The sequence below is a fragment of the Nematocida displodere genome (genome assembly GCF_001642395.1).
Source record: "Nematocida displodere strain JUm2807 chromosome Unknown 6, whole genome shotgun sequence".
NCBI lineage: Eukaryota > Fungi > Microsporidia > Nematocida > Nematocida displodere.
The window spans coordinates 22,172-48,146 of record NW_027138137.1 but is presented as its reverse complement, the minus strand read 5'-3'; the positions used below and the strand labels follow the sequence as shown (position 1 = coordinate 48,146).

General features: G+C 48.8%; 16 protein-coding genes across 16 annotated transcripts; 11 read left to right on the top strand and 5 right to left on the bottom strand.

Moving 5' to 3' along the window:
* Window positions 1-142: 142 nt before the first annotated feature.
* On the top strand, window positions 143-1,189 carry NEDG_01593 (uncharacterized protein; the record flags this gene model as incomplete). The annotated part of the gene is made up of 1 exon (XM_067689011.1): window positions 143-1,189. One exon carries the CDS (start codon window positions 143-145, stop codon window positions 1,187-1,189), a length of 1,047 nt encoding a protein of 348 aa, XP_067544901.1.
* A 56-nt stretch (window positions 1,190-1,245) lies between these two features.
* NEDG_01592 (Ras-related protein Rab-11A) lies at window positions 1,246-1,857 on the top strand (the record flags this gene model as incomplete). Its single annotated transcript, XM_067689010.1, has 1 exon — window positions 1,246-1,857. One exon carries the CDS (start codon window positions 1,246-1,248, stop codon window positions 1,855-1,857), a length of 612 nt encoding a protein of 203 aa, XP_067544900.1.
* A 34-nt stretch (window positions 1,858-1,891) lies between these two features.
* Window positions 1,892-2,338, top strand: NEDG_01591 (uncharacterized protein; the record flags this gene model as incomplete). The annotated part of the gene is made up of 1 exon (XM_067689009.1): window positions 1,892-2,338. One exon carries the CDS (start codon window positions 1,892-1,894, stop codon window positions 2,336-2,338), a length of 447 nt encoding a protein of 148 aa, XP_067544899.1.
* Window positions 2,339-2,466: 128 nt separating this feature from the next.
* Window positions 2,467-3,171, bottom strand: NEDG_01590 (mortality factor 4-like protein 1; the record flags this gene model as incomplete). The annotated part of the gene is made up of 1 exon (XM_067689008.1): window positions 2,467-3,171. One exon carries the CDS (start codon window positions 3,169-3,171, stop codon window positions 2,467-2,469), a length of 705 nt encoding a protein of 234 aa, XP_067544898.1.
* Window positions 3,172-3,622: 451 nt separating this feature from the next.
* On the top strand, window positions 3,623-5,467 carry NEDG_01589 (uncharacterized protein; the record flags this gene model as incomplete). Its single annotated transcript, XM_067689007.1, has 1 exon — window positions 3,623-5,467. One exon carries the CDS (start codon window positions 3,623-3,625, stop codon window positions 5,465-5,467), a length of 1,845 nt encoding a protein of 614 aa, XP_067544897.1.
* Window positions 5,468-5,589: 122 nt separating this feature from the next.
* On the top strand, window positions 5,590-7,293 carry NEDG_01588 (uncharacterized protein; the record flags this gene model as incomplete). The annotated part of the gene is made up of 1 exon (XM_067689006.1): window positions 5,590-7,293. The coding sequence occupies one exon, from the start codon at window positions 5,590-5,592 to the stop codon at window positions 7,291-7,293; it is 1,704 nt and encodes a 567-aa protein (XP_067544896.1).
* Window positions 7,294-7,476: 183 nt separating this feature from the next.
* NEDG_01587 (uncharacterized protein) lies at window positions 7,477-8,970 on the top strand (the record flags this gene model as incomplete). Its single annotated transcript, XM_067689005.1, has 1 exon — window positions 7,477-8,970. The coding sequence occupies one exon, from the start codon at window positions 7,477-7,479 to the stop codon at window positions 8,968-8,970; it is 1,494 nt and encodes a 497-aa protein (XP_067544895.1).
* A 136-nt stretch (window positions 8,971-9,106) lies between these two features.
* On the top strand, window positions 9,107-10,837 carry NEDG_01586 (uncharacterized protein; the record flags this gene model as incomplete). The annotated part of the gene is made up of 1 exon (XM_067689004.1): window positions 9,107-10,837. The coding sequence occupies one exon, from the start codon at window positions 9,107-9,109 to the stop codon at window positions 10,835-10,837; it is 1,731 nt and encodes a 576-aa protein (XP_067544894.1).
* Window positions 10,838-11,477: 640 nt separating this feature from the next.
* Window positions 11,478-12,809, top strand: NEDG_01585 (uncharacterized protein; the record flags this gene model as incomplete). The annotated part of the gene is made up of 1 exon (XM_067689003.1): window positions 11,478-12,809. One exon carries the CDS (start codon window positions 11,478-11,480, stop codon window positions 12,807-12,809), a length of 1,332 nt encoding a protein of 443 aa, XP_067544893.1.
* A 499-nt stretch (window positions 12,810-13,308) lies between these two features.
* On the top strand, window positions 13,309-14,955 carry NEDG_01584 (uncharacterized protein; the record flags this gene model as incomplete). Its single annotated transcript, XM_067689002.1, has 1 exon — window positions 13,309-14,955. The coding sequence occupies one exon, from the start codon at window positions 13,309-13,311 to the stop codon at window positions 14,953-14,955; it is 1,647 nt and encodes a 548-aa protein (XP_067544892.1).
* Window positions 14,956-15,127: 172 nt separating this feature from the next.
* NEDG_01583 (uncharacterized protein) lies at window positions 15,128-16,564 on the top strand (the record flags this gene model as incomplete). The annotated part of the gene is made up of 1 exon (XM_067689001.1): window positions 15,128-16,564. One exon carries the CDS (start codon window positions 15,128-15,130, stop codon window positions 16,562-16,564), a length of 1,437 nt encoding a protein of 478 aa, XP_067544891.1.
* A 171-nt stretch (window positions 16,565-16,735) lies between these two features.
* Window positions 16,736-19,432, top strand: NEDG_01582 (uncharacterized protein; the record flags this gene model as incomplete). Its single annotated transcript, XM_067689000.1, has 1 exon — window positions 16,736-19,432. One exon carries the CDS (start codon window positions 16,736-16,738, stop codon window positions 19,430-19,432), a length of 2,697 nt encoding a protein of 898 aa, XP_067544890.1.
* A 214-nt stretch (window positions 19,433-19,646) lies between these two features.
* NEDG_01581 (uncharacterized protein) lies at window positions 19,647-21,494 on the bottom strand (the record flags this gene model as incomplete). Its single annotated transcript, XM_067688999.1, has 1 exon — window positions 19,647-21,494. The coding sequence occupies one exon, from the start codon at window positions 21,492-21,494 to the stop codon at window positions 19,647-19,649; it is 1,848 nt and encodes a 615-aa protein (XP_067544889.1).
* Window positions 21,495-21,719: 225 nt separating this feature from the next.
* On the bottom strand, window positions 21,720-22,955 carry NEDG_01580 (uncharacterized protein; the record flags this gene model as incomplete). Its single annotated transcript, XM_067688998.1, has 1 exon — window positions 21,720-22,955. The coding sequence occupies one exon, from the start codon at window positions 22,953-22,955 to the stop codon at window positions 21,720-21,722; it is 1,236 nt and encodes a 411-aa protein (XP_067544888.1).
* A 189-nt stretch (window positions 22,956-23,144) lies between these two features.
* NEDG_01579 (uncharacterized protein) lies at window positions 23,145-23,993 on the bottom strand (the record flags this gene model as incomplete). The annotated part of the gene is made up of 1 exon (XM_067688997.1): window positions 23,145-23,993. One exon carries the CDS (start codon window positions 23,991-23,993, stop codon window positions 23,145-23,147), a length of 849 nt encoding a protein of 282 aa, XP_067544887.1.
* Window positions 23,994-24,120: 127 nt separating this feature from the next.
* NEDG_01578 (uncharacterized protein) lies at window positions 24,121-25,854 on the bottom strand (the record flags this gene model as incomplete). The annotated part of the gene is made up of 1 exon (XM_067688996.1): window positions 24,121-25,854. The coding sequence occupies one exon, from the start codon at window positions 25,852-25,854 to the stop codon at window positions 24,121-24,123; it is 1,734 nt and encodes a 577-aa protein (XP_067544886.1).
* Between the last annotated feature and the right edge of the window lie 121 nt (window positions 25,855-25,975).

Sequence of the window (25,975 nt, the reverse complement as noted above, 5' to 3'; positions counted from 1 at the left end):
TATGGGCCAGGGTGGGGCTGTGGTACGGGGTATGTGGTGCGGGGTATAGGGGTACGGTGCTGTGCTGTGCTGTGCCACGCACCACCCCGAACTGACCCTGACCCATACGGACCTCTTTTTAATAAATACACCAAACAAATACATGGCTATGTTTCTAGGTTATCTAACTACTGTTGCCTTGGTGCTTAACTGTGCACTTGGGGTACTGTGCACTGATGACATTGTAAAAATGCATCTAATTTTCCATCGAGGTACACCCTACCCAAAAGGGCCTACATTTGCCAAGGCTGTTCTTTACGGCGATACAACCACCCGGAACAGCAAGCTTTTCCAGGGAAAAACAAATCTCAGGAGGACCCACTTCATTGACGGCGCAGCTCTTGGGAGCTTTTTCCTGCAGCTGGCTCTCGTTGAAGGAGCTAGGTGCAGAACCATCGACCCTGCCAGCCCGTCCGTATCAATCAGAGAGAGATACGCGGCTGAAAAGATCTTTTCCTTTGGGTTCCAGCTTCCCAGCAGGAAGGAAAACGCCCTGGAGGAGCACATAAGCGAGTTTAACACCCACATTGCTGTTCTTCTCGCACGCTACATGAGAAATGTCTGCTTTTTTATTGACTACCATGACGGATGCTCAATTGAGGACCTAAACATTCTCCAGGAGCTGGGCGTGGAGGCAGCTGTGGTAATGGCCCGCCCGGACACGGTGGACGCCCTTTCTCTGCACCAGGTCTTTAAATCGCCCCACCGCCAGCACATCATCCTTTTGCAAACAAAAGAGGTGGACTGGGACCTGCTCAAAGAGAGCGGCCTGGTTTTCGTGGCAGTGCGCCGGGACGGATCCTTTGGCCACCAGCCTGTAACGCTGATTTGTGCCTCCGGGGTTATTATTTCATTTTTGGTCTTTTTTGGGCTAGTTACCTACTGCCAGATGGCCCAGCAGCGAAGAGACGCCCCAAAGTCTTCAGGGCTGGCCGAGCATATTTTAGAGTCTATGCCTCTGCAATACCACCACCGAAACATTTCCAAAATAGATATCCAAAGCTGTGTGATCTGCCTTGAAAACTTTACCTCCGCCTCTATCTGCCGCGTGCTCCCCTGCGACCACGTCTACCACTCAGAGTGCATCGATCCCTGGCTCACAGAGCGGTCCACCCGGTGCCCATACTGCCAGAAGCAAATTTCTATGTAGCGCATCTTTGTTTCAGGTTCGGTAGTATTTATCCTGGAGACCAATATTTACGGCAGATGCAGAGAGAGGAGCAGGAGTACGAGTTTCTCTATAAGATCGTGCTAATTGGAGACAGCGGGGTGGGAAAGACCAACCTTCTGGAACGCCTAGCACACAGCCGTTTTAATACCGGAACAAAGTCCACCATCGGGGTAGAGTTCGACACCAAGTGCTTTACGGTCGATGGACGAAAGATCAAAGCTCAAATTTGGGACACCGCGGGCCAAGAGAGATACCGGGCCATAACCTCTGCATACTACCGCGGGGCTGCTGGCGCCATTGTGGTTTACGACATAACCCGAAAAGACAGTTTTGAAAGCGCCCGGACCCAGTGGATCAAGCAGCTGAAAGAAAACGCAGACAGCAACATCGTCATTTCCCTGGTCGGCAACAAAACAGACCTGGTCGGCAAAAGAGAAATTTCGCTGCAAGAGGCCCGCGAAGCTGCCGATGTCGGAGGCTTTCAGCTAACGGAAACCTCCGCTCGGTCAGATGTCAATGTTAAAGAGGCCTTCCAAACACTGATTGAGCAAATATTCAGGGCCAGCACCAAGGAAAAGATAGCCAAAACCAAGAAAGTTTCCCTAAAAGATGACGACACCGTTAGCAAGGGCATGTGGTGCTGTTAGCCCGTGTTCGTGCAGCAGCAGAGATTTTTACGCCATGGAACCCAGGAATAAAAACCACCAAGCTTCTATGAAGAGACTCTCACTTGTCCCAAGCACTGAAAAACAGCTGAAAGAGCTGGATGAGCTGGCAGGCTACTACCACAGCCGCCCCGCCGCGTGCTTGTCTCTGGTTAGCTCTGGGCTGGAGCTGGCACAAAGCCTTGCCACCCAGGACCGCCCCCGAAGATACTCTGACCAGTTCAAGGCCCCGAGCACAGACACCCTCGCCAAGGAGGTAGAAAGAAACAGGAAGGCTCGTGTAGTGTGTAAATTTATAACAGAAAACCAAGATATTGATAACGTAACTGCCCAATGGAAAGAAGTTGTCCTTGAAGCTTTTGAAGACCTTGTTTCAGAAGAAGAAGTTACCCGGGAGGAAGCCTACACCAGCCTCTCTCTCAAAGCCATCAGTATCACCAAAGAAGACGTAGGCCTTGAGTAGGGCGGCCCCAAGGTTTCGGACACGCAGCACCTCGGAAACTCTCGGAAACTCTCGGAAACTCTCGGAAACTCTCGGAAACTCTTGCAAACCCTCGAAAACCCTCGCAAACCCGAAACCCTCGCAAACCGTTATCTTTGGATCATTTTGGTATAGTTGTCCTCTAGAAACTCAATAAAGGCTTTTACATAGTCAAGGATGTATGCAGAGAGGTCGTTGGAGAGTTCTAGCTTGGAATGGATCTCTGGGAGGACCAGAATCATTCGGAGGATGTGCGGCAGGCCATACGCCTTAAGAATCGCTAGCTCTCCTTGTGGGTAGAGGTGCTTGGTGTAGTGGGGCCTTTCTTCGGGGTAGAGGGCTCTGGTGTGTGTCGTAAAGAGGAAGAGCTCTTTTAGCCCAAGCGTTGCCTCTTTTATCTCTTCAGCACAGTGCGGCTTTATCTCTCGCCCGTATTCAAAGAACATGTTAAATATCTCGTCTGCAGACACCGAAAAGACTGGCTCTGTGTACGTTTGCATCTGCCTCTTTTCTTCAAAAAGTATCTCTCTTAGAGGGGTCATGAGAGAGAGTTTGGGCCAGGGATGAACTAGTGGCTGGGCTGGGGCGGGGGGAGCAGTGCATGTTTCTTCGTAGAGCTGAATGTTTGACTCTGGAATCCAGCGAACCAGTCCATTCAGCGTCTTTATTTTGTAGATGGGAGAGAGCTTGGTGCTTCCCCGCATCTTATCTTTCTTCTCAATGATTATTGCTTTCTCTTTGATTGTTTCAGTGGTTATAAACACCGTCATTCCTTCACTAAACGCTGCTTTGTGTGAGGCTTTGGCAATTGACATAGTGTAAAAAATTTATTCTTGGTTCGGGTTTGGATTTGGGTTTGGGTTTTTTGTGCTCGGGCTTTTTGTGCTCGGGTTTTTTGGTGGTACAGTACGGTTCGGTACACTATAGCATTGTACCACAACACCACACTACTGTACCCGAACATAACACACACCACTGTACCCGAACATAACACACACACCACTGTACCACAACATAACACACACCCCACAGCACTGTACCAACCCAAGCCCAAGCCCCGATCATTTTACTGATGGCAAAGATATATGAAGATTTGCATGAAAAGAAAAAGCATCAGAAACAGGTGGTGGCTGGATAGGGGCGTGGATAAAACAGACGTAGATGATCAAGCCAATAAAAAGGCAACTGCGTTTAGGGGCGCGGGTAGCTATTGGTAGGACATAAAGTTGGGAGTTTTAACACAAAAATTTTTATTTTCATAACGAAATGGAAGTGCAACAGACATATAAAGAAAACATCCACAAGAATAACACTCTGTTAGACTCTAGTGAGTTTGTCTCAAAGAGTATGTCTTTTAAAGGAAGAAACCTGACAGACGCTCTCTGGGAAACATTGGAAACGTACCCATCAGTGGAAATCCTGGTTCTTGATGACAACAATATTACAACCCTCCCGAAAAATATTCTAAAAAAATGCTTCCCCAGACTCCGGGTGCTAAGCATGCGCAAAAACAAACTTACATCGCTTAGCGCCGAATCACTTGAGCACCCCACGCTTGAAATAGCTGATTTTGAAGAAAACACCGACCTTAGCGAATTGCTCCTCGAAGAGGCTGGTGGCACTGCTGGGGCCATGGGGAGCGGGGTGCCGCCAATAGGCACAGCAGCCCACACAGTTATGTTCCTTGGGCTGCTTAAAACCCAAATTGCCACAATTAGCCCGAACTTTTTCAAGGCGTTTAGCAGTCTGAACAAGCTTATGATCCACTGCGAGAGTATTTGCGGGGCGTGTGGGTACGGGTTTCTTAACAGCCTGGCCAAGCTCCAGTGCCTGGTTGTGACGGGGGCCCGGACCAACTCGTGCCACCTCTGCAAAGTCACGGGGGGCGCCCACGGCGCAATGGGGAGCAGCCTGTACGCGCTGGCATGCACCATGCCCAACCTGGTGGAGCTGGACCTCTCGGGAAAGAACATGAGCATTGAGTACTTCGTTTTTATTGCGCCAATGCCCTGTTTGCGGGTGCTGCGGATGCAGGGGAAGGTGGTTCGGGATATGAGCCTTAGGGACTGGCCGGGGATTCTTAAGACTCTCAAACACTTGACCCTTGGGGTGATAGATGACGAACACGATGCCAACTTTGCCAAGCCGGGGGCAGAGTCTACGTTTTACGCCGAGAGGATCCTCGAAGCTACAAACCTTGAAAGTCTTTCATTTGACAGTAGAACCAACAAAAAGATCAAGTTTTCTCTTGGAACGAAAAAAGTTGTTTTTCCGCATCTCCGCCATCTCACAATCAAAAACTGTGATCTTCGCCCACTGACTTTTTTCAACCAAGAAAACGCGCCCCTGCTTGATAGCTTAGAGATTGTCAATGGACACTTCACAGAGGGGTACTTCTACACCATCAAAAAGCGGCTGGGGGACCGCCTTAAGAGCTTGCGCATTGGAATAGAGAACATGGACGCTTCCCAGGCCATTTACGACCTGTTCACATTCATTCGCAGCCACCAGCAGCTGGATGTGCTCCATTTGAACGTTTGCGAGAGCATCACCGAGTCACAGAGTTTCTACAAGTACTTCAGCGACCGGCCACCAATTAAGGAGCTGTACGTCATTGGAAGAATGAACATCCACCGAATGAAAAGGTTTTTGTACCAGATAGGGCACTGCTCCACACTGACTAGCTTGCTCCTGGACATTGAAGAGCCGTCAACCGTTATGGCGTACTTCTACCCCGTGTTCAACCTCTCCTTTTTCTCGCTTAAGGGAACCTTTATCGGGAAGAAGGATGTTTTGGGCGCAAAGCCCGAAAGCCCAAACGATTTAAAGAAGCTGGGGGGCATGAAACACCTTTCAGTGCTTGATCTTTCAGGGTGCAGGCTCAGTGTCGTTCCCGACAACATTATTTCCAGTCTTAGCTTCCTTTCACAGCTATACATAAACGACAACCAGTTAAAGGATCTACCAGAGGACTTAGTGGCCCTTCTCAAGACACAAAAGAACGTGCCACTATACATTGACATCTCAAACAACCACCTAGGTATGGATAAAATAGACAAAATGTCTATCATCAATTGCTGGCTTGGAACCTCTGGGTTTATCCTGTACTAACCCGAACACAACAAAACCACAACCCGAACTAACCCGAACACAAACATAGAGCAACCCAGGGGTTGGTGATGCCACACCGTACCATACAACAACCTGAACTGACAATAAAAATTTTATACATCATGACACTAACCAAGGCTCGCATAGAAGAAACCCGAAACCTAGCCACCCAGCTGATACACGAACACAAAATCCACCTTGCAGACTTGGCCAAAAGAATAAAGGAGAACAACACAAAGTTGCTTAATAGCACCTCATCCGAAACAGTTCAGATATTCATCGGGTATGCAGATGAAACCATGGCAGAGCTAGAGGCTATATCTCCGACGAAAATAGAAAACAGTAAGCTAAGGAGCCTTATACTTGACTACATTGGGGAATCGTTGATATGTGTTATTGACGACTGGAAAAAGATCTGCCACCTAGTAGATAACATCCAGCCAAGGTTAAGAGAAGCCCTCGATGAGTCATTGGGGGATATAGAGGAGGTCAAGAAAGAGTACGAGAGTACCGTTCTTAACTATGAAAATGACAATAGTGCTAAGGAGGCTGGAGACAATGCTGTGACACTTATTACTGTATATCTGTCCAAAACACTGAGTCTTTATAGCCAGTATCACAGACTGGTCAATCAGGTATTGTTTAATGCAGAAAAAAAACTGACACCTGATATTGATATTGTGTTGGTAGATATTGATCCAGAGATGCTTCGGGTAGTACAGAAGTTTTCGAAAATGTGCATGGAAAGACTCCGAGAATTTACTAACCCGAACCCCAACCCGAACCCAAACCTAACCATACCAACAATCGAGGTAGATGTGCTAGTTGAACTAACCCGACCTAGCCCAGACCAAAGCACTGCCGAAATAGTCTTTCCAGTCACATCAGTGGACGCGGTTAGTCTAACTAGTCGGGCTGTGATGCCAAAAACAACAAGACAACCAGTGGCTGTGGAGAGTGGCTGCATACCTGTGACGACAACCAACACCTATGAAATCATTGACATTGCACCAAGACCTATGCGCCCAACAACTCTCGATCTGTCGGGCTCTGAACTCCTCCTATCCCCTGACCTAACCCTAACCCGATCTAACCCGAACACCGAGGCTGAGACCGAGACTGAGACTGAGATCGCCATAGTGCACGAACACAGGGACAGTGTTTGCACCGGATTTAGCTGGGACAGGTCACTTCCAAACCTTATTTCTCTTGCAGTGGTAAGTGGGATATATCTATTCTGTAGCTTCATCCTGCAAACCAACCCATTTACACTATTTAAAACCTACTTGCTAAGCCATGCGTACGGGTGCTTGTTCTTCTATACGTATTTGCTTGGGAACATTCTGGTTTTTACTTCTTTCTTCTATGGGCTGTTCCTCTTGTGGAGCGAACTAACCCGAAAAGCCTACGAATCTGAACAAGCACTCTATCATATACTAGCAGAGAGCGTGTGCATTAGGCAGCTGTTTGGGTTCAACCTGGTGCCTATAACATCGTTCAATGTTCTGGCTATTTGTTACTATGTGGGGGATTACTACCAAGTGCATCTGAGTACCATGCTTCGGATGGTATCGGGTGTTCAAACTGCTGGGCTTGGAATCTTCTATCTTTTACAGGGTGCATACTTCATAAATCAGGCTAAAGTGGAGATGGCGGTTGAAAGAAGAGCTTCAACCAACACCCACCGTGTGTGGGTCTATAGGCACAACAGGCCCATTGTGCTCGGGGCTGCTGGTCTAGCTGCTTTGGGTCTGAGCTTACACGTTATATACCACCACATCTACGTAGGTGCTCGGGTTAGTTCGGGGTACCTTCCAAACGTGTAGCTTGCCCGAACACACTAAATTGTACAGGGCCGTGGTGCCTACCAAGCAGTGGGCGTGTAGTGTGGTGGTTGGGTGGCATGTTTGGCGCTGTGACACTTCAGTGTCATTTCTGGGAATGCCTTATCAGTTTGATCCAGAGTTTCTCGGTATATTTAGTTTGGATATCTGCACCAACCAAGAGATATGGGAGATATTGTGGGACACATGCAGCACACTGTAAAGAAAAGAGTAAGCCTGGCTTCGGGAAGTTTTCTACTTCTTTGGATACTTCAGAGATGCCTGGTGTATTCCTGCACAGACCAGGTAGACCTTGAAAATGTGCCTCTGTCAAAACTATTACCCAAGTCTTCCACAGAGAACCCATATCCTGCCTTTCCCAAGACGAAAACTAGCCTAATCGGCCTAATTCATCAAATGGCTGAAAAAGCAAGAGAAAAAGATACCTGCTGGAATAAAAGCTACATCTACCTCTCGGAGTGCACCCAAGAAAACATGCAAAACACCATTGTGGGAGAGCGTAGGTTTAAACATTTCATAATCTACCCCAGAGACTCTTCATACCAGCACAAAATAGTCAGTAGTGTTCTTATCTACTTGCACACACTAATCAACCACCACACAGTTGATGACGTGTCCACGGAACTACTTGAACAGCAGAAAGAGAAAATACTTGCTCTTTTCCAGAAAGAGGTGGGCATCCTCAACCAGACCTCCCAGTGGCGCATGTGCGAGGCAGGGTTGGAGGACCTGGCCGCCCACCTCACCAACATAGCCCGAACATTAAAACACGACCCTTCCACAGATTTCAGCTGGTACACTATCTTTAGTGGCGCAGCTGGGGCGTGCACAGCGGTAAAAGAAGAAATCTTAGCAAGAGAGAGCGCTACCCACCAGGTTGGCGTTCTGGTCGACATTTTTCAGAGAATAAAAACCTGGAGGATTGATTCGCTAAGTATCTGTGCCCTGTCTTTTAACACAGAAACAACTACTGCACAAACCTTGCAAACGAAAGCAAAGAACCTGACCAAAAACAAAGTTGCCTGGAAAAGTCTCAGCCTAGAAGGCGTCTCGGCCGAGGTAATGGGGTGCGTCTTTGGATTCTTCTTTTTTGATGCCCTGTTTTCCCTCTCCATCTACAACACCGCCCTCCAAAGTCTTAGCACCCTGGAGTACCTTGACACCCCAAGCATTGAGCACGTTAGCTTGTTCAGAATAGGCCGGGGAGAGAGCACGGGGCTGGGCGAGCAGCAGAGCCCTGTTGGGGTTGCGCCACTCGCGCGCCTTCTTGCGCGCGCCAAGACAACCATTGGTCTGCCCTTTTGGCTGGTTTTCCAGGTATTGGAGAAGCACCATCTTTGTTTAAGCCAGACGCTAGCACAGATTTACCTAAGAGACCTCTCAAAGACGGAGCTGCACCACGAGTTCCGGGCTCCACGAATGCTGCACTTTTGCCAGAAAAACGGTTTTGCAGAGATAAAGCTGATCTTCATGTGGGAGGAAGAGATCTCTTTGGCCGAGGTTATGCTTATTCACCAAACAGCCAGGGCCAATGGCCTGGGTCTTAGCAACCTCTCTATCTACTGCACAAATAGCGAAGAAGTTCGGAAGCTAATACGCCAAACGAAAGACACCTCAATCTACAGCAGGCTCAAAAAACTAAGCATCAACACCCTATAAGAACTGGGTGGAGGAGGCGTGGCTTGGGTGGGCACACACTTTTTTGTCTAAAAATGGAAATAAACACAATATTGGATGTTCGGGCGGATGATCAAACCTCTGCTATCTATTTTTAGAAAAGATAGACAAATGAAAAATGCACCAGAGCAGAAGAGCGCAGCCCTGCAGAGAAACGCCACCAAATAAAAGAGACACTTTTTGGCTTGGGGCGGTGTTGGCACTGCTAGCAGCCATCCAGTGCTCGGTAGTGACTGAAAACATTAACAAGACCATTGCTTTCTTCAAAATCAGCGGGGTTGAGTTACTGAGAGATAACGAAAACTACGTTCTCGAGCTCCAGGGGCCAGTGTGCATCTTTCTTGACAGATACAAAGTAAGCACGATTCCTTCTCTGCTGAATCAGAGCCTCACGTACCACAAAATAACTGTTTTTGGCTTTTCACAGACCAAGAAAGAACACTCAGTTGGGGCCGAAGCCAAGCTGCTGGGATACATTGTCAGTGCCTTAGGCCCAGTAAAAGCCAAGCACCTGTTTTTTTCCGGGTTTGGCTGCACCCGAAAAGAGATGGCAGCAGGTGAAACCAGCCTTGACCGGACTGTAAACATTTCAGAGTATGCTCGGGGTTTCGAACCCGAAGACAGTTTTTTTATGATCGGGGTTGAAAATATGATGGAAGAAACGGCCGAAATGATCCTGTCCATCTACACCTTTTCGGTTTCCACCACCCTTCTTATCCAGTATGCCCACATCAACACCCTCTTTTTCCTTGACCGCATAAACCTAGACAATATCGTGGGCTTGTTTGTGAATGGAAACACGCCGTTTGAGTCCCTGGAGTGCAGGCTGCTAACTGGCGGCCTAATCACTGAGTCCATCTCACTCAGCGTGCCTGAAGACCCGGCGTCTCTTCCCGTGGAACACTTGCCCCAGATCTTCAAGAATGTCAAAGAGTTTATTGGCCTGCCACTCTGGATCTTTGAACAGCTGTCCATGGAAACAGTTGGCCAGCTAGTTGTTAGCTCGATTGAGATCTTCAAACTCAGCGATATGGATGGCCTGAAGACCCAAATGGAGGACAAGCGGAAAGAAGTTGTTTCTCGGCAAAATAAAAGCATCAAAACGGTTTACCTTAACTTTAGCGTTGAGACCCCGCTGACCGAAGAAGCTTTCACTCTGGCCATGCAGTGGGTGGGAATGCACTTCAAAGGCGTGGAGTCGGTGGCCCTGCAGCTAAAAGCAGTTGACACTCTTCTGGTTAAAATGAATGGGCGAAGGATCTATTTGTCAGGGATGCTTCAAACCAAAGCCATTTACCTGAAAAGCAGTTTTACATGCTTTCCCCTCTCCTCAGAGGCTGTCCAGAAAAAACTGTATGCCAGCGCCTTCCTGGCACCATCGGCACCAACAGAGATGTACGTGCTTGCCAGCTCCATGTTTGCGCCGTGGCTGGAGAAGAGGCTAGAGGCTAGCTTGGACAGCCAGACGAGCGTGCCCCCTCCTGCTAGCGGACAAAACAGCTCTGGAGACTCCGAGAAGTACCTGTGCCCCGTGTGCCCGCAAACAGCAGCCCAGACACCCAAAAAGCTGGTTGTTTTTAAGTGTGGGCATTACGCCTGCTACAAATGCGTAATTGTGTTGGCTAAAAGTAGCTTTTACGACATACCAGCCATTTCCTGCCCCCTCTGCGGCCAAGACATAAAATACGCCAAACTCTACGAAGTGTCTGAGGACACTACAGGGCGGTACACACTGGTAAATGACATCTCCCTCGTTAAACACTTCATTCTGGCTGTTAATGGTGTCCAAGGCCCAGCCAAGCAACCAGCTAAGTTAGGTGTCCAGGTAGTCAATCAGCCTGCCCTCTGATCACGCAGTCCACCTTCTGGCCACACAGCCCTAGCCCCAACCCAAGTAACAATGTTTTTCTTGCTTTATTCTTAATATTCAAAATGTTTGGTGTCTCTGGCTAGTGCTGCCACAAAGACAAAGGCCCTGTTGTGCTGTCCACCCTATTTGTATTCGGGTTAGTGCTAAGGATCTTAACTTACCTTGTTGTGTGTCCACCCTTTGTTGTGCCGAACACCCTTACTTGTTGTGTGTCCACCCTACTTGTCTTCGGGTTGGTGCTAAGGATCTTAACCTACCTTGTTTTTTGGAGTGCCTGGATTATTACAGGCCGATTCAAAGTGTCTGATTACCTTGGATATTTGTCATTCTCTCTTCGCTATTTATACTTTGAAAGTGGCTAATTAAACCTTTTGTGTTCGGGTCTAGACGATACTAGAGCTCATTAGTCCTTGTGTGTTCGGGTCTAGACGACCGATGGACCAACCACACATATGTCTTTATATGGGTTAGTTGGAAATACCTCTGCTCGGGGTAGGCTTGGAGAGAAACACAAACACTAACCCGAACTGATGCCATCTGTTTGTACACACTCCAATGTCCTAACCTGATGGCGTGCGGTATAAAGCTGCAAGAATAGAGGAACGAACAAAGAAACAATATGTTGGGCGCCCATGATACATGCATAAAGACACCAGCCCTAATTCGCATAGTCCAGGCACTTGCACTGGGGCTGTCCCTCGTTAAAGCAGCCAGCACGAGCACAGGCGGCAGCTTGGGGACTAGCCCGGTGCGTGGCTTGTGCAAACAATACAGCAGCAGTTCCGGGAGTGGCATTGGCCTGGGCCACGTCCTCAGAGAAAAGTACTTGCCAGACTTTTTTCTTGGGCTGGGATCTAGCACCAACAGCTCAGTTCTCTCTTCGTCGGGTTCTTCCAGTAGCTCCCTTGGCACTCTTGGGCCCCAGCACCCTGCAGACCTATGGCTTGCTAAGACCATCAAAAAGGTTATGCGGAAGTCTTTTGTAGCTGCAAAAAAGCTCTGTCTATACGAAAAACCAAACCTTCTCTGCATGTCCTACTACAGCCCCAGATTCTTCAAACACCATGCTACCAAAAACCGGTTTTACAGTAAGGAGTTTTCTATTTACGTACATGAAACTTTTTACGAAAAGGGTGTTCTGGTTAACTGCGTTATAAAAAGCCTGGAAGAGATTTCTGGAAAAGACTTTAACAGCTCTGAAAGCGATGCCCGCCTGGAGTCAACTCTTTCCTTCCTTGGCGCATGTCTTAAAGAAGAAAAAGGCTCGATATCAAGAAAATGCAACCTAAACTCTCTAGACATCCTTATAAAACGGCTTAGAGGCGTTAGCATGCCAGAAAACACGCCAATTGAGCACTGTCTGTCTTGGGACTGTCTGGTGTGTGGTATTGAGAAGGGATATGCCACTATCAAGTCAGAAATAGAACAAGACTCGGGGCCAAACCACCAGGGAGCCTTGATGGGGCTGGTGCTCGTGTATCTTCGGGATATAAAGGGACTAAAAGAAATCTACATTAGCGATGTCTGTTTTGCACAAACGGACATTCTAGAGGGCATCGCCGGCCTCAACGGCCCATACTACAAGGAGAGCGTGGGCTGGGGCCTTGTGAAAGCAGTCAATGTGAGCGAGTTTGCGCTAAGATACATTCTTTCGGGGTTCTTGCTCAATGAGGCAGAAATACACATTTCCAACCCCGTTAATGCCGCAGGAACGTTCACCGACTGGCTCTCCGTCAAAAAGATCAAGCATCTGTCACTAACAACCTCTTTGGAAGAAGACAAAGCAAAGAACGTCGCCAAGGCATTAAGTCTTGTCAAAAACCTGAAGGGCCTTGCACCAATAGTGACTGAGACCGTTGGATTGACTGCCGATGCGCTTATGAGCCTTAGAGGACCTCTTCTCTTTGAGAAGGCCAAGTCTGCATCTATTGAGAGAATAACTCCAGGCTAGTTGGCAACAGCCCCACAGATTGCCGAGCACTTCTCCAGCAAGAGTCTTACGAAGTTGTATCTGTACATCGACTCAGATGTAGATGCCAGCATGCACGCCGAGGTTATGGCGCATCTCAGAGCCTGGGCCGCCACAGCCGCTAGTTTTGTCCCCACCATCTACATCGAGGATGTATTGGTCAAGCGCCCTGGCCAGAGTCTGAGCAACCCCCCATCAAATGATTGCAGGTATCCCAAAACCATCCTTGTCACCGCTCTATAACCCGAAAGCCCGAAAGCCCGAAACCCGAAACCCGAAATGCGGAGGAATAAATGTTAATTCAACCACACCGAGACCCGAACCACACCGAGACCTGCACCACACCAAGACCTGCACCACATCGAGACCTGCACCACGCCAAGACCTGCACCACATCGAGACTCATCACAGCGTGTTTGTCACATAGATCCGATCAGTCATTAGAGATATAAACTAAAACCCAATCTTCTAAAAAGAAGCAATGATGACGCCCATAGGAAAAGAAAAAAAAAGATACACAGGCATTAAGGGGTGGATGGGCCTGAGGATGTGTCTCTTTCTTCTATCCACTGTATCTCTACACTTCATCTGGTGTGCTGAGCAGTGTGCTTCCAGCGCAACCACGGGCACGACCACAGCCACCTCCTTCCCTCTGCTAAAGACAATTGAGGCATCTCAGTCAAGAAAACTCCTGAAAGTAAGTGCCGAGATGATTTTGTGCACCCTTTGTGAAGACCCCAGGGTTATCTTCCTTGGGTACATAAATCCAGACGATGTTTCTGGCTTTATGTGCAAAAACCCTACCCCCAACCCTGAGATAGATAACTATTTCATTGTTACCTCCGCAGCACCCAGCGAAGAGTGCATGATTTCAGACATCATCCTTACCCTTCTGGTTAACCTATTGGAAATACCTCCAAAATACCACCTCCTACCAGCCTTCTCGGCTTGCCCGCCCCCATACACTCCTGAGCCCGTCACCACCCAGCCCGGGCCCAATTGCCTATTTGACCCCGAGCAGCCGCCCGGCTGCATACCCACCACCAAGTACATCAGCAAAACATTTCCATTTGCTATAGCCACCCAGTACATCGAACACATAAAAACCGAAAAGACTTGGAAGGAAGCCCGGTTTACCATCCAAGATCTCAAGCGGTGTCTTCGGGGGCTGAGCAACACGATTGACAAGCTAGAGCTAAAAGACAAAGACAGACCAGCCAAAGAGGTGGCATACTTTGCAGCCCAGAAAGAAATTGGTAGTTTCTTTGTTTTGGAAGCCTTACAGCTTCTTTTTGAGGTAGAGCTTTTGTTGGCAAAAAACAAAACCTTTGAGAGGCAGACCGCGGTCTTGAAAGAAATACTTAAACAGTTTGCTTCCAGGAAGGACAATGTCATCATGTGCCTCAAAAGCATCTGTTTTGTAGAGTTCGGGGAGAGCCTCGCCATACCCCCCTCCCCCAAAATAGATTCGTGGTGGATTGGTGTAAACCTGGTTGATGTGGCACCCTGTGTTGTAAAGTACGTTATATCATGCTTCAACCACAAAGGGCTCATGTCTTTGTTTGTTCGCGGCACGTCGTTGGAGTGCGTGTTTCTTGTGGCACAGCTTGAGGTTTCGCGCCCGCTCTACCAGTTCGGGCTATCAAACATTACTGTTCCAGACAATCTTGGGGAGGCTTTGCGGGCACACTATCTAGACATGGTCACAATTAAGCGGATGATAACTTCTACAATACAAACACTGAACATTCCAGTTTGGCTGTGCGCCAACATCCTTGACATGCGGGGGATAAACATTAAAGGAGTTTTCCATCTTGAAGATATAACCATTAAAACGCTCCAAGACTGCTTTATGACGCCCAAAGTCACCCGATTCTTCCAGTGCAACAAAGCCAAAATGATGCTTATTTATGTCCGAGAGACAGAGAAAATAACCACCGCCGACTTTTCCTTCATTTCGAGGTGGATAAAAAACTACGTCCCCTTCACGCTTCCAACAAACTTTGCCTACCTCGAGTCTAAGAGATCACCCAAGCTGCAGAAAGAGAACAGATTCAACAAGATGTGTCTCAAAAACGGGTACACAAGGCACAAGCAGGTGTCTTACTACCGAAGCCACTTTGAATAGTTTTGGGCTGTTCAGTATCTACACAACCAAAGCACCAACCCGAACCCGAACCCGAACCCGAACCCGAACCCGAACCCGAACCCGAACCCGAACCCGAACCCGAACCCGAACCCGAACCCGAACCAACAACAATTATAAAATGGCTCAAAATTTGTTATTCATTAAAGAAAAGATGTTTAGATACGTACAAACATATAAAATCGCGTGTCTTCTTGTTTTGGCGGTAGCACGTGTTATAGCGACGTCCCCTGATGCAACCACCGCACTTACCCCACAAACCCAGCCCATGGACGAGCTTGCTTCTGTGAACCAGCTCTTTACCAATACCATTTCTTCGATAAAACAGGCCCAGTTGAAAGAAGATCTAAAACACAGCCAGTTTTTCCTTTCCTTTTACAGCGTGGCTGAGGCTTTTCAGATAAGCCAGATGCAATCCCCACCCTGTCCGTGGTTCACGGTTTACTCCAAATGTCCTGCAGGAGACCACGCCATAGTAGAACAGCTGCTATCTAACATCGAAGGCTTTCTTTCCCTTTACGAACAAGAGGCAGTGCCCACTAGCCCCGAACAGACAGACCGCCGTAAAGAGCTTGTTTCTTTGTTTCGCGAAAAATACACCCAACTGCTGCGGTCAGAGGAATGGGTCGGCGAGCGCACCACTATGGCAACTTTGTTCGATCTGTTTGAGGGCGTCTTGGCACTGGCTAGGGGACTGCACAACGCTGATGCGAAGGGAATGCTGCTCCTCGTCTGCTTGCGGAACAAGAGCTACAGTGTTTACTTGGAAGACCAAAAAAGGAAATCGATCGCAAACCAATGCATTGTTTTTCAGACAGCTCTGATAGCTGTTGTTCCCTCACATGCCGATTACTTGGTCCTTGTGGACATCCAGTTTACAGAGGATGACCTTTTGAGCGCCCACCAACAGAGGTTTTGCGAGACAAGACTCTCTGTTGACATTCCCGTGTTCCGAATGAACAACGTCTCAGTACCTGCCATGGGATACTTCCTCTCCTCCATAGACTTCCGCAGCGGCGTGGCTCTGATCATCCACAACACAGCAATCAGCGACTTTTCCTTTCTTAGCTATTTCTCGTCTGCTGGTGTAACAGACTTCATTTTGGACGACATCACAGACAATCGATTGAGCGCCGAGTCTGTGGCTGCGTGCAACAATAGTCTGGAACATCTCTACACCACCGTGTCGAAGGTAGAGTCTAACCTGCACGCTCCAGTTTGGATTTTCGGGCTAGTGGTGAAGGGAGTGTCTTTGTCATCGATGGTTGGCCTATGCATATCAGATCTGACCATACCATTGCTGCCCCTGGCCATTTCGGGCGATAGGGTTGTGGCCTTTTTCCTTAAGAACAGCATCAATCATCTCAAGCTTATGTTCCGGGCAGATGTGGTGCAAACCGAGAGGGCCACCAAACTGGCCATTGCCTGGGCATTCATACACACGCCCGGCATCGACAGCTTAGATGTTTTCTTCCAGAACATCCAAAGTCGAATAAGAAAGAACCACTATCTATCTCTTCTAAAAACGGCCTTTCCGGGCATTTTGAGCCTCTTTGTCAATGGACAAGTAGTGTGGGTAGTAGATCCCTAATCCAAACACACATTTAGTCCCTGGCAGGCGCGCCTTCCCAACCTGATCATAAAGATTCTAAAAATCACATTTCAAGCACTATATAAACCCTCGTCAAAAACACAAGATACCAAAAGGATGTTCTCCACAGCTGTTACTTTGAAAGAGAAAGGTTCTTTTGAACCATCCAAGATGCGAAAGACAATAAAAAAGCTTGTAATGCTTCTGGTGTGGGTATGTCTTGGCCAGCTAATACAGTCCACAGACATACCCGAACTAACCCGAACTTCTGAACAGTCTCTGACCAATCGCCTCTCATTTGGGTCTAGCAGCCACATAGAAGACATCATGCCTGGTGACATACCGAAAGACAAAGAGCCCGAACTAACCCGTTCAAACCATGGAGCAGACCATGGAGCGGACCATGGTGCGGACCATGGAGCGGAACCATCACCCGAACTAACCCAACCCAACCCGATGCTTACAAAGCTAAACAAATTAGCCACTCAACTGAAAACAGATGTCTTACAAAAATTTCCGAATCACCTCTACCTACTACACACCAGCCCCAGTGACCTTGAGGCGCTGCTTCTGAAAAGGAATAACGGCGGGGTTCTTAATGTTTCTCTGAGGATGGAAGGTTGGGAGCTTATTCTGAGCCAGTCTCTTCTGGTGTCAATCAGAAAGATATTCAAAAAGATAACGGCTCCATCCTCCATGAACATCTCCTTTTACACCACCAGAAGAACAATGCTTGCCATTCTGAAGGGCCAGAGAAGGAGACTTTTGAGACAGCAGCGCCCCTCGTCGCTCCGGCTAGCGGGTCTCGTCCAGTACGCATGGCACGTGCAGCAGGAAGTGGATAGGTGCTCGTCGCTCAAGAAAGTTTGGGGCGTTGATTGCTTAAACCTACTCCTGGCATGTAAGCAGATGAAGGAAGACCACCAATACCAGAACAGTACCGACAACATCCAGGCAATGATACGACATTTCATTTCCATAACCAAGGACCTGCCCATCATAAAAAGACTGGCTTTCTGCGGCATTTCTCTCTCTGAGGAAGAGTCTGTTGCACTCCGGGCCAGGCCAGCAAATCCCCGGGTGGAGGTGTGCTGGCAATGGATGCTGTTTTCAGGCGTGCCAGAGGCTTTCATGGAATGCTTTTTTGAACAACTAAGTTTTCAGAGCCCGGTTGAGCTATGGTTTGACAAGCTGACTATTGAAACCTTTGTCTTTCTTGAGAAGTTTGATGCTCTTCGGCTTGAAAGCGTCAAGTTTGGCGAAATTTTTATACCTTCCATTGGGGGAAATAGCCTTGAAACAATTGTGACTGCCGCTTCCACCAGCGGGTTTTCTTTTGACTCTCTCATGGATGTGGCCCCCAAGTTTTTTGTCATTCTGCTGCACCTGAAAAGGTTCCTGGAAAAAGTAGAGTACCATATTTGCCTGCCCTACCCGTTCTTCTCTATTTTCTACCACGAGCTGCATGTGCATAAAGACTTGCGGCACCTGTCTCTTCGGGGGGTGACCCTTCCCCAGATACAGAACGACATTGCCAGCAAACACCTGGGAAGGTTCTTGCGCTCCAGCTTTATCATCAACCTGGCGCTCTACTTCACCTCCGCCCATAAATTGGACTCGGAAGAGATCACAAACATCATGAAGTGGGGTAAGCTCCATACAACCCGGAACGGGACCAGGAGACGCGCACTTGAGGAAAAACTGACCCGCCCACACTCATACCCGTTGTGTCCTGCCGAGCCGTTGCCGCAGGTACTCGACTCAGAAGACCCCACCACGACAACCGAGATTGACCTCCTGTATAAGGAAAGGTTTAGCTTCTGTGAACTAGCACAGATAGTGTCGGAGGAGGAGACGGGCTGTTCCAGTGCCTTGGAACATCTCGAACTATCCCGAGAAAACACCCCAACCTCCAACCCTCTTCTTACATCGTGGGAGGAGGCCTACTCCAAGGCACTGGCCAGCACCGAGGCAAACGCTACACCCCCCACCGAAACAGCAGCACTGAACCATGAGCTCCCCGCTGAAACAGCAGCACTGAACCATGAGCTCCCCGCTGAAACAGCACCATTGACCCATGAGCTCCCCGCTGAAACAGCACCATTGACCCATGAGCTCCCCGCCGAAACAGCACCATTGACCCAAAAATCTAACCTGTTAACATCGGCATTCCCCGGCAACGAATACACAGCAGTAATGACCTATAACCCCAGAAGACCAGTAATGACCTATAACCCCAGAAGACCAGCAACATTGAACCATGAACCTAATACCCGAACAAGAACATTGATCCACGAACTTAATACCGGAGCAACCACATTGATCCATGAATTCTCCACCGAAACAATAATGGTAACTCCAGAACCTAGCATCGAAACACCATCCAGCAAGTGTCTGGTAGACACTAACTTCGAGTCAGAACCCGAGCCCGAGCCCGAACAGGCAGTGCCAGATAGCCAAACTAGCCCTGAATCACCATGGGAGCAAACAGTGGATGGGTGTTCGGTTGGCGGCACTAACACTAACCCGAACACATATTTTCAACCTAGTGGGCTATCCGACTCGTCTTCCAATTCAGACCCATCTATTGCCACATCTTTTTCATTTGATCTGCCACACATACCTGGGCGTTTGTCTTTCTCAACATCTGCTCGGTCGCTTTCTCAGAACAGCAGCTCATCCCCAGAACCTGAAAACACCCCAATGGAACTTGACGGCTGGCCTCGGGTGTCGGAAAGAGTGGCTAACATTGAACAGACGCTAAAAAAACACCACTGTTGCGTTCAAAGGTGCGAGAGGGACCCAAACGATCTTTGTAGGTCTCCCAGCGAGTCCAAACTATTGCCCAGCAGTGAGCTGCTAATCTGAACAGACACTTGTCTGTTTTTGCACTGCGCCCACCACACCTGCTAATTCATATTGGTGTGGTTATTAACTTATAACCACCGTTCTTTGATTTATCCAGAATAAATAGTAAATACACCAAGTTTCACACCACTAGCCCAAAACACGCAGCACACTCCAAAAAACGCACCCATTTAATTACAAGATAAAAGGCCTGGGCGGATTGGAGATGGCCAGGCTAAAATAACAAAGAGCACACCTGCCTAATGAAAGAAGTGGCTGTGCATTTGGACACCTTGTCCTTGCCTGTGCCGCTGCATTCCACTGGCTTTTCTTTGAGCATGTGTTGGTCTTTTTCGTCTAGCACAACTATGTACGCTGTCTCCCGGTACAGGACCTTGTTTTTGCAGATGGGGCAGGACACCGCGTTTTGCGCTGGTGTTCCGGTAGATTCTGGCATTGCTTCGGAAATAGCCTTCTCCAGACACGGTGCACACATCATGTGCCCCCGGGTGTCTATAAAGCACAAAAAAAGAGGGGCTGTGGGGCTGCTTTCCTCACAGAGCTTCTCCGCCGTCTTAAGACAGATGGCGCAGCTATTGCTTTGGTGCATCTCTGGCTTTTTTCTGAAAAGTGGGGGGCGCTTGCTTTCTTTGGCGCGCTGAATTACGCCTTTTGAGGTTCGGGTTACTAGTTCCTCAAGGGCCCCGCTCTCCCAGGCGGGGTAGTCCTCAACCCGAATGTACAGCAAGCTCTTTCCCTCCAGGATGCTCTTCTCTTTTTTCATATGGATGGTGGTAACCGAGGGACACTGCAGCTCAAAGAATGACTCTTCTACAAGAGCCAGCATGTCTTTTTCGTATATTTTGGCTGAGGTAACCCTGAAAACCTCCAGGCCTTTAAAGTTTGTGCCCACCCAGGAAAACAGCACTCTTACAGCTTCGATCTCTAACACCTCTTGGTCCTCAGTGAATCTGAGAGTGAGGCTTTGTATTCTTGTGTCCGGGATCTCTTTTGTCTTGTTCAGCTGGTCCATGGTATCAACATGCACCTCCAAAACAGCTGCAGAAACTGTCGGGATGCATTGATGGGCTATCTTGTTCCAAATATCAATGCTAAAAGCCAGTTTGCTCCATTTTGTGTTAGCCAGTGCGCACAGGACTGGCGGAGGTATGGTTAGGTCTTTTGCTGCGTTTACGACTGCAAACTCTTCTGATATCTCGCCTTTTTCTAGCTTCTGGCACACAATGGACTTTAGATCTGGCACATCAACAAGAGCTAGGCTGACAAACACTACGTATGGCTTACTGTCTAGAATGGCCAGATCTTCCAGCCCCTGGACGTTGGTCAGAGATAGAGAGACTGTGGGGCGGGCAATTATCTCAGATGTAAAGAGGTATGAAAAAAAGGCTTGGTTGGTGTTTTCCAGGATCAGGGCTTTTGTTTGTAGAGAAATGCCCAAGGATCGCTGACTCGAGACCCCGAACCATCCCCAGATCCAGCTAGTTTCTTGTTTTTCGGGCGGAAGGATAAAACCACTAAATTGCAAGGTTTCTGCCTCAAGTACATTAAAGGAGTTCAGGACTGCTCCCAAAAGGCGGTTGTCGCTCTCGGCTACTGGAGTAGTGGTTCCTTGCGCCTTCTTTGTGTTTGAAAACACTAGCTTCTCAAAGGCTATGGGGTAGGATATCTCTAGTGGAACATCAGTGATTTTGTAATTTCCAAGGTGGATGTAGATCGTGCCCGCCTGTTTCCTTTTAATACACACCTTTTGGTCCACCTCTTGGCGCTGGAGCTGTCCTGTTGCCGATTTGTCAAAAAAGGCAATGGTGGTGCCGTTGAGGTCGTCGTAGAAGTACTCTGTGGGGTTGTGTTCTGGGCTACCCACACTGCCTAGACCGCCCAGACCACGCAGGAAACCTATAAAACCATTCTCTGGTTGAGAAACAACCCGAGCACTAGGCAGCACAGCCAAAAGGAGCCCTAGCCCCAGCCCCAGCCTGAGCACAAACTTTTCTCTTTTGGAGCTATTATGCGCCCCGAACAACACATGGATTAGCTTTCTCTCTTTTCTGGGATCTTTCATCCACCCCAACTCCGTAACGGTTTTATAGCAACCCCGGAAAAACCAGGGGCTGGAATGGTGTCTAGCTTTGCATACTCAGCCACCATACCACGAATCAATCCGTTCTGTGGTGGGGCCACGTGCTGGGATGGTTTCTGGAAGCAGTATTTATTAAGTCGGGATATACAGCCGACCCATGCCCGACCCATGCCCGACCCATCATAGGTGACCCATATCCGACCAGACCTACGGAAAGTAGCATATTTTAGACGATTGGGGCAGCTCTGTCTTGCTCGGGTCAAGGAGAGTGCAGTGGTGGGCATTTATCACCAGAGATTTAAGACGGGGGTATGGCCTTATACAAAAGACATGGTCTTGTATGTATTTGACAAGACACGCATGGAGCGTCGAGGTGTGGATGGCTATAGTTTCTAGATCAGTGAATCGGGGGCACACCCATAGCAGCAGCCATCGGGTGGTGTATATCGACATTGTGTGTAAGCCCTTACCGTTTACTAGTGTGACATATTTAACATGCATGTTCGGGACGCCTGGTGGCGGAGAAAAACGAGTACATGCGACTTGGTTGAAGCAGAACAGTAAGCTTAGATGCTCTACATTAATTAGGCGCCCTGGGAGTTCATTCAAGTAGACCCATAAATGGGCATCAGCAAGGATGTACTCCCATTGGTGGGAAGCCACGGCCATAACCACCTCTGGGGAGATTCCCTTGAGCCTATTGAGGGTTGATAGGGATAGGTATTTGACAACCCGGTTCTCACACAAAAACCGGCATTTGAGCGACCGCAAGTTCGGCATTTGGCACAATCCCAGGGACATAAGAGTGGGGTGCTTTAGAGAGTCCAAAAAATCAAGTGTCTTGGCATCAGCTATGTTCGTAACCACCAGAGTCAAAGCGCCAGTGCCTCCTCCTATTATTGTGTTTTCGAAAACCCATCTGGCCACGCTGGAGGAGACGCCCTCCAAAAAGACCCAATCAGTGGCCAGAATAGGCAGGCTTTGCAAACTAACCCGCCTAAAGATGTGGCCCGAAATGCCAGGGTCCGTGGAAAGCCTAAACCCCGAGAGGACAAATCTGTCCGTGTGAATGACTGAAAAGGCCCAAAGGACCTTCATCAGCAGAACTAGGCCGGCCTGTTCGGTGGCGGGGCCACGCGAAGAACATGATGTGGCAATTTTCAGGTGGGGAAACTTTATGCCTGGCACCAGGTGGTCGGGAACGTCTTCTAGAGGACAAAAATTAATGAAGATACAGTTTCTGGGCGCTTGTCTTTTTAGGATGTACTCTGTCTCATCCACAAAGGTGGTGTTTAGGTGCAGGTTGCATTGGCTAAAGAAGGTAAGGGTTTCGGAGGTATATTCTGAGACTATGTATGGCAGGGCGTAATAATCGGTCTCTCTATCGGGGAAAAGACACGCCACAGCGCCCCAAAAAAAGAACAGTGTGTATATTGATGCCATGGCTTTGGATAAGATGGTGGGTAAAAGTATTTATAGTTTTGAAAAGTACTCGGATGTATCTTATTTGCAGCGTGATCTTGGATGGCGGGTGGGTGTGGGTGCATCTGCGTGGGTTACCGCACTAAGCAATAACAAGGGGAGCAGTTCCGTCTAGTCTAGCCTAAAACACAGTTTGGGGATGGGCAGGTGCTAATCAGTTTCATGCGTGATGGAGTTGGTTACCATGTTGTTCCTTACGATCTCGCAGGTAGTTAGGCGCTCACTGGCCCCAGGGATGTTGCGAATCAGAATGTGCGAAAGCTCGATCATAGTTAGCGAGTTGAGGCATTCAAGATCAGTCATGTTGAAGCAGCTGTCCAGCGTGATGGCTAGGCCGGGGTCAGAGATACTTAGGTCAGTGCTGGTCCCGAACCACTGAATAAATAGGTAAGACACATGCTTGAAAATTAGATGCGAATAAATCTGAATAGAGTGCTTGGGAGGGATTGCCGGCTGTTTGCAAATATCAAACTCTTCTAGGGTAAGTGACCCTATTGAAACCATGTTAAGTGTGCTAAGCAGAGCAGCCAGTCGCTTGGCTAGTCTGCACGCATGCCCATCAATCTCGGGGGATGGAGGTGCTGTGGTTCTAAGCTCAGCATCGCCAATTAACACTAGCGCCTTAAACTCAATACCTGGCTCAATTGGGGGCGGGTTGTTTACCATGTTTTTTAGGGCCAGGGCCAATTCAGGCTGGTCCTTCATGATGCAAACCTTGCCATTCTCATCAACATCTGTGACTAGCTTCTGGTGAGTATAGTTTGGCACAGCGCTGTAGGTTTCAAAGAATTCAATGGTCTTGTCAGTGCTGTCAGATCGGGCTAGTGGCACTGGTAGGCTATAATCGTCAGAATCAGCATCAATACTGTCATTGTCCGAGATAGATGCGCTAAAGAGCAGTACATTGCACAGAAGTACGGTTAGAACGACATAAAGCCGCTTGGATAGGAAGCTTGGGATTTGTCGGGCTTGTGATGGTGCCTTGCAAGATGAAATCATTTTTTTTGCAAAAAAAAATCTATACAAGGCAAATTTTGCTAGCCAACCCGAACACTGTGGTGGGGCAGGCGGATGGAGAAGCTCAAAATTCAGCTTTTATTTTGGCATCCAGGCTATTGTCCCTATCCTATCCAGGAGGGATTTTTATAACGTCTCGCTGGTTATTGCTTGGGGCAGCCTCTAAAAAGTAAAGCCCTTCTACAGACTTTGTTACTGCGTACTTGGTTAGTAGAGAAGACATCCTCTGCCTGCACATGGGGCATGCAAACGTTCCATCGGAATGCCTCGCAGACTGCACAAGACCTTCTAGGCAGGCACTGCAGACCACGTGCCCCGCCTTGTCAAGGACGCACAAGAATGGAGGATCTTCTTCTTCCGGCCCGGAAAACTCTTCTGGTGTGATCCAGCACACCGAACAGCCTGGAAGATGGTCTTTCTTTAGGGGGGGCGAGAGCATGGCGCAAATATCAGTGGGTAGGGTGTCCAGGAGATTGGCACTGGTCCAGGCCAGCTCACTGCGCAGAGCCCCCGAGGCCCAGACAGCAGACGCGCCAAAGGAGAGACAAAGAATGTTTTTGCGAGAATGGAGGTGGCAGCGTATGTTTCCAACTCTGAGCGTAGTAAGCCTGGGAAACGTTTTCAGGTCAAAAGACTTCTCGCTAAGAAGAGCACCTACCTCGGAGGAAAGAGAAGACGCCACCTCAATGTCCTCAAGGCCCTGGAAGGAGATGCACACCCATGTCAGCAGGTTTACCAGACCGAGCATGCTAAGCCGCGCGTTGTCGCCACAGACTGTGATGATGCACCCTTCCACCTGGGCCACAGCGTTCGGGGTAGTTCGGGGCGTGCAGACAAGGTGCTCAAAATCTCTTTGCCAGTGCATAGTAAGAGAGAGCGTCTTGGCGCAGATGGGGTGCTCGGCCTCCCGAATGAGCCAGCGCCACATGGACTCGGGCACTTTCAGGTACTTCCATCTCCGGGAGGCAATGCCACGGAGTGTTTCTCGGGTGACTGTTAGGGTGTGCGGTATGGCCTCAATGACCAGAACGTTCTGGACCCGGCCTTCTTGGAGCAGCTGGCAAGTGAGGCTCTGCAGAGAGTGCAGGCTGTGGAGTCTTAGCTCAAGAACACCGGCCACCTTAAACCCGTCCAAAAACTCGAGGGAGTCAAAGTCTAACAGGCAGTGAATGCTCAGGGCCACCATGCAGCTGCGCATGTCAACACTCCCCTGGAACCAGGTGATGAAGGGGAGGGAGACACAGCACATCTCAAGCACCTCAAGAGAAAGGGCAGGCTCCAAGTCGTCCTCCGAATCTGACGCGTCAAGTGTAAAGGCGTCGTCACTCTCAGAGCAGAAAGCATTGGTGAAAGCTCTGGATAGTCGCTCTGTGTAGGAAGAGTTGGGGGGTGCTGGGAAGGGCGGGGAGACACCGCGCAGGCTGGAGAGCATGAGCTTTCGGGCATGGAGGGTGCCAAGGGCATTGAAAATCTTTTCGAACAGGACACTATCTGGGGGGCCATTGTAGCTACGCCTTGAGCCCTCTATTTTCAAGACATCAAAAAACAGCCCAGGCACCATCCTTTCCGGGATGGCATTTAGAGTGTACTTGTAGAGACAGATAGCGCAGACAGTGCCCTGGTTCTTCAGAATGTGTGTCTTGGCGTTGATTTTGACCGTTCTCAGTTTGCAGTTAGACGCGGCAAAAAAGGCAAGTGTTTCAGCGCAGTGCAGGGCGGTTGCTTCCTCAATGTCTTGCGCGCTTGAGGCTAGAGCACATAGGGCCAAGAACCACACTATAAGGGTCTTTGCGGACCTGTTTTTCGGGGAGCAGGTATACTGGAAGGCCTTTGCGCTTATCATTAAGAAACAAAAAGAAAGTAGATTTGATTTGCAAAAATGTTGATACAAATTAAACATACCGACAAAAAGGTTTTTATTCGGGTTGGTTCGATAATGTTGTTGCTGGTGGGGCGCGGCCTTC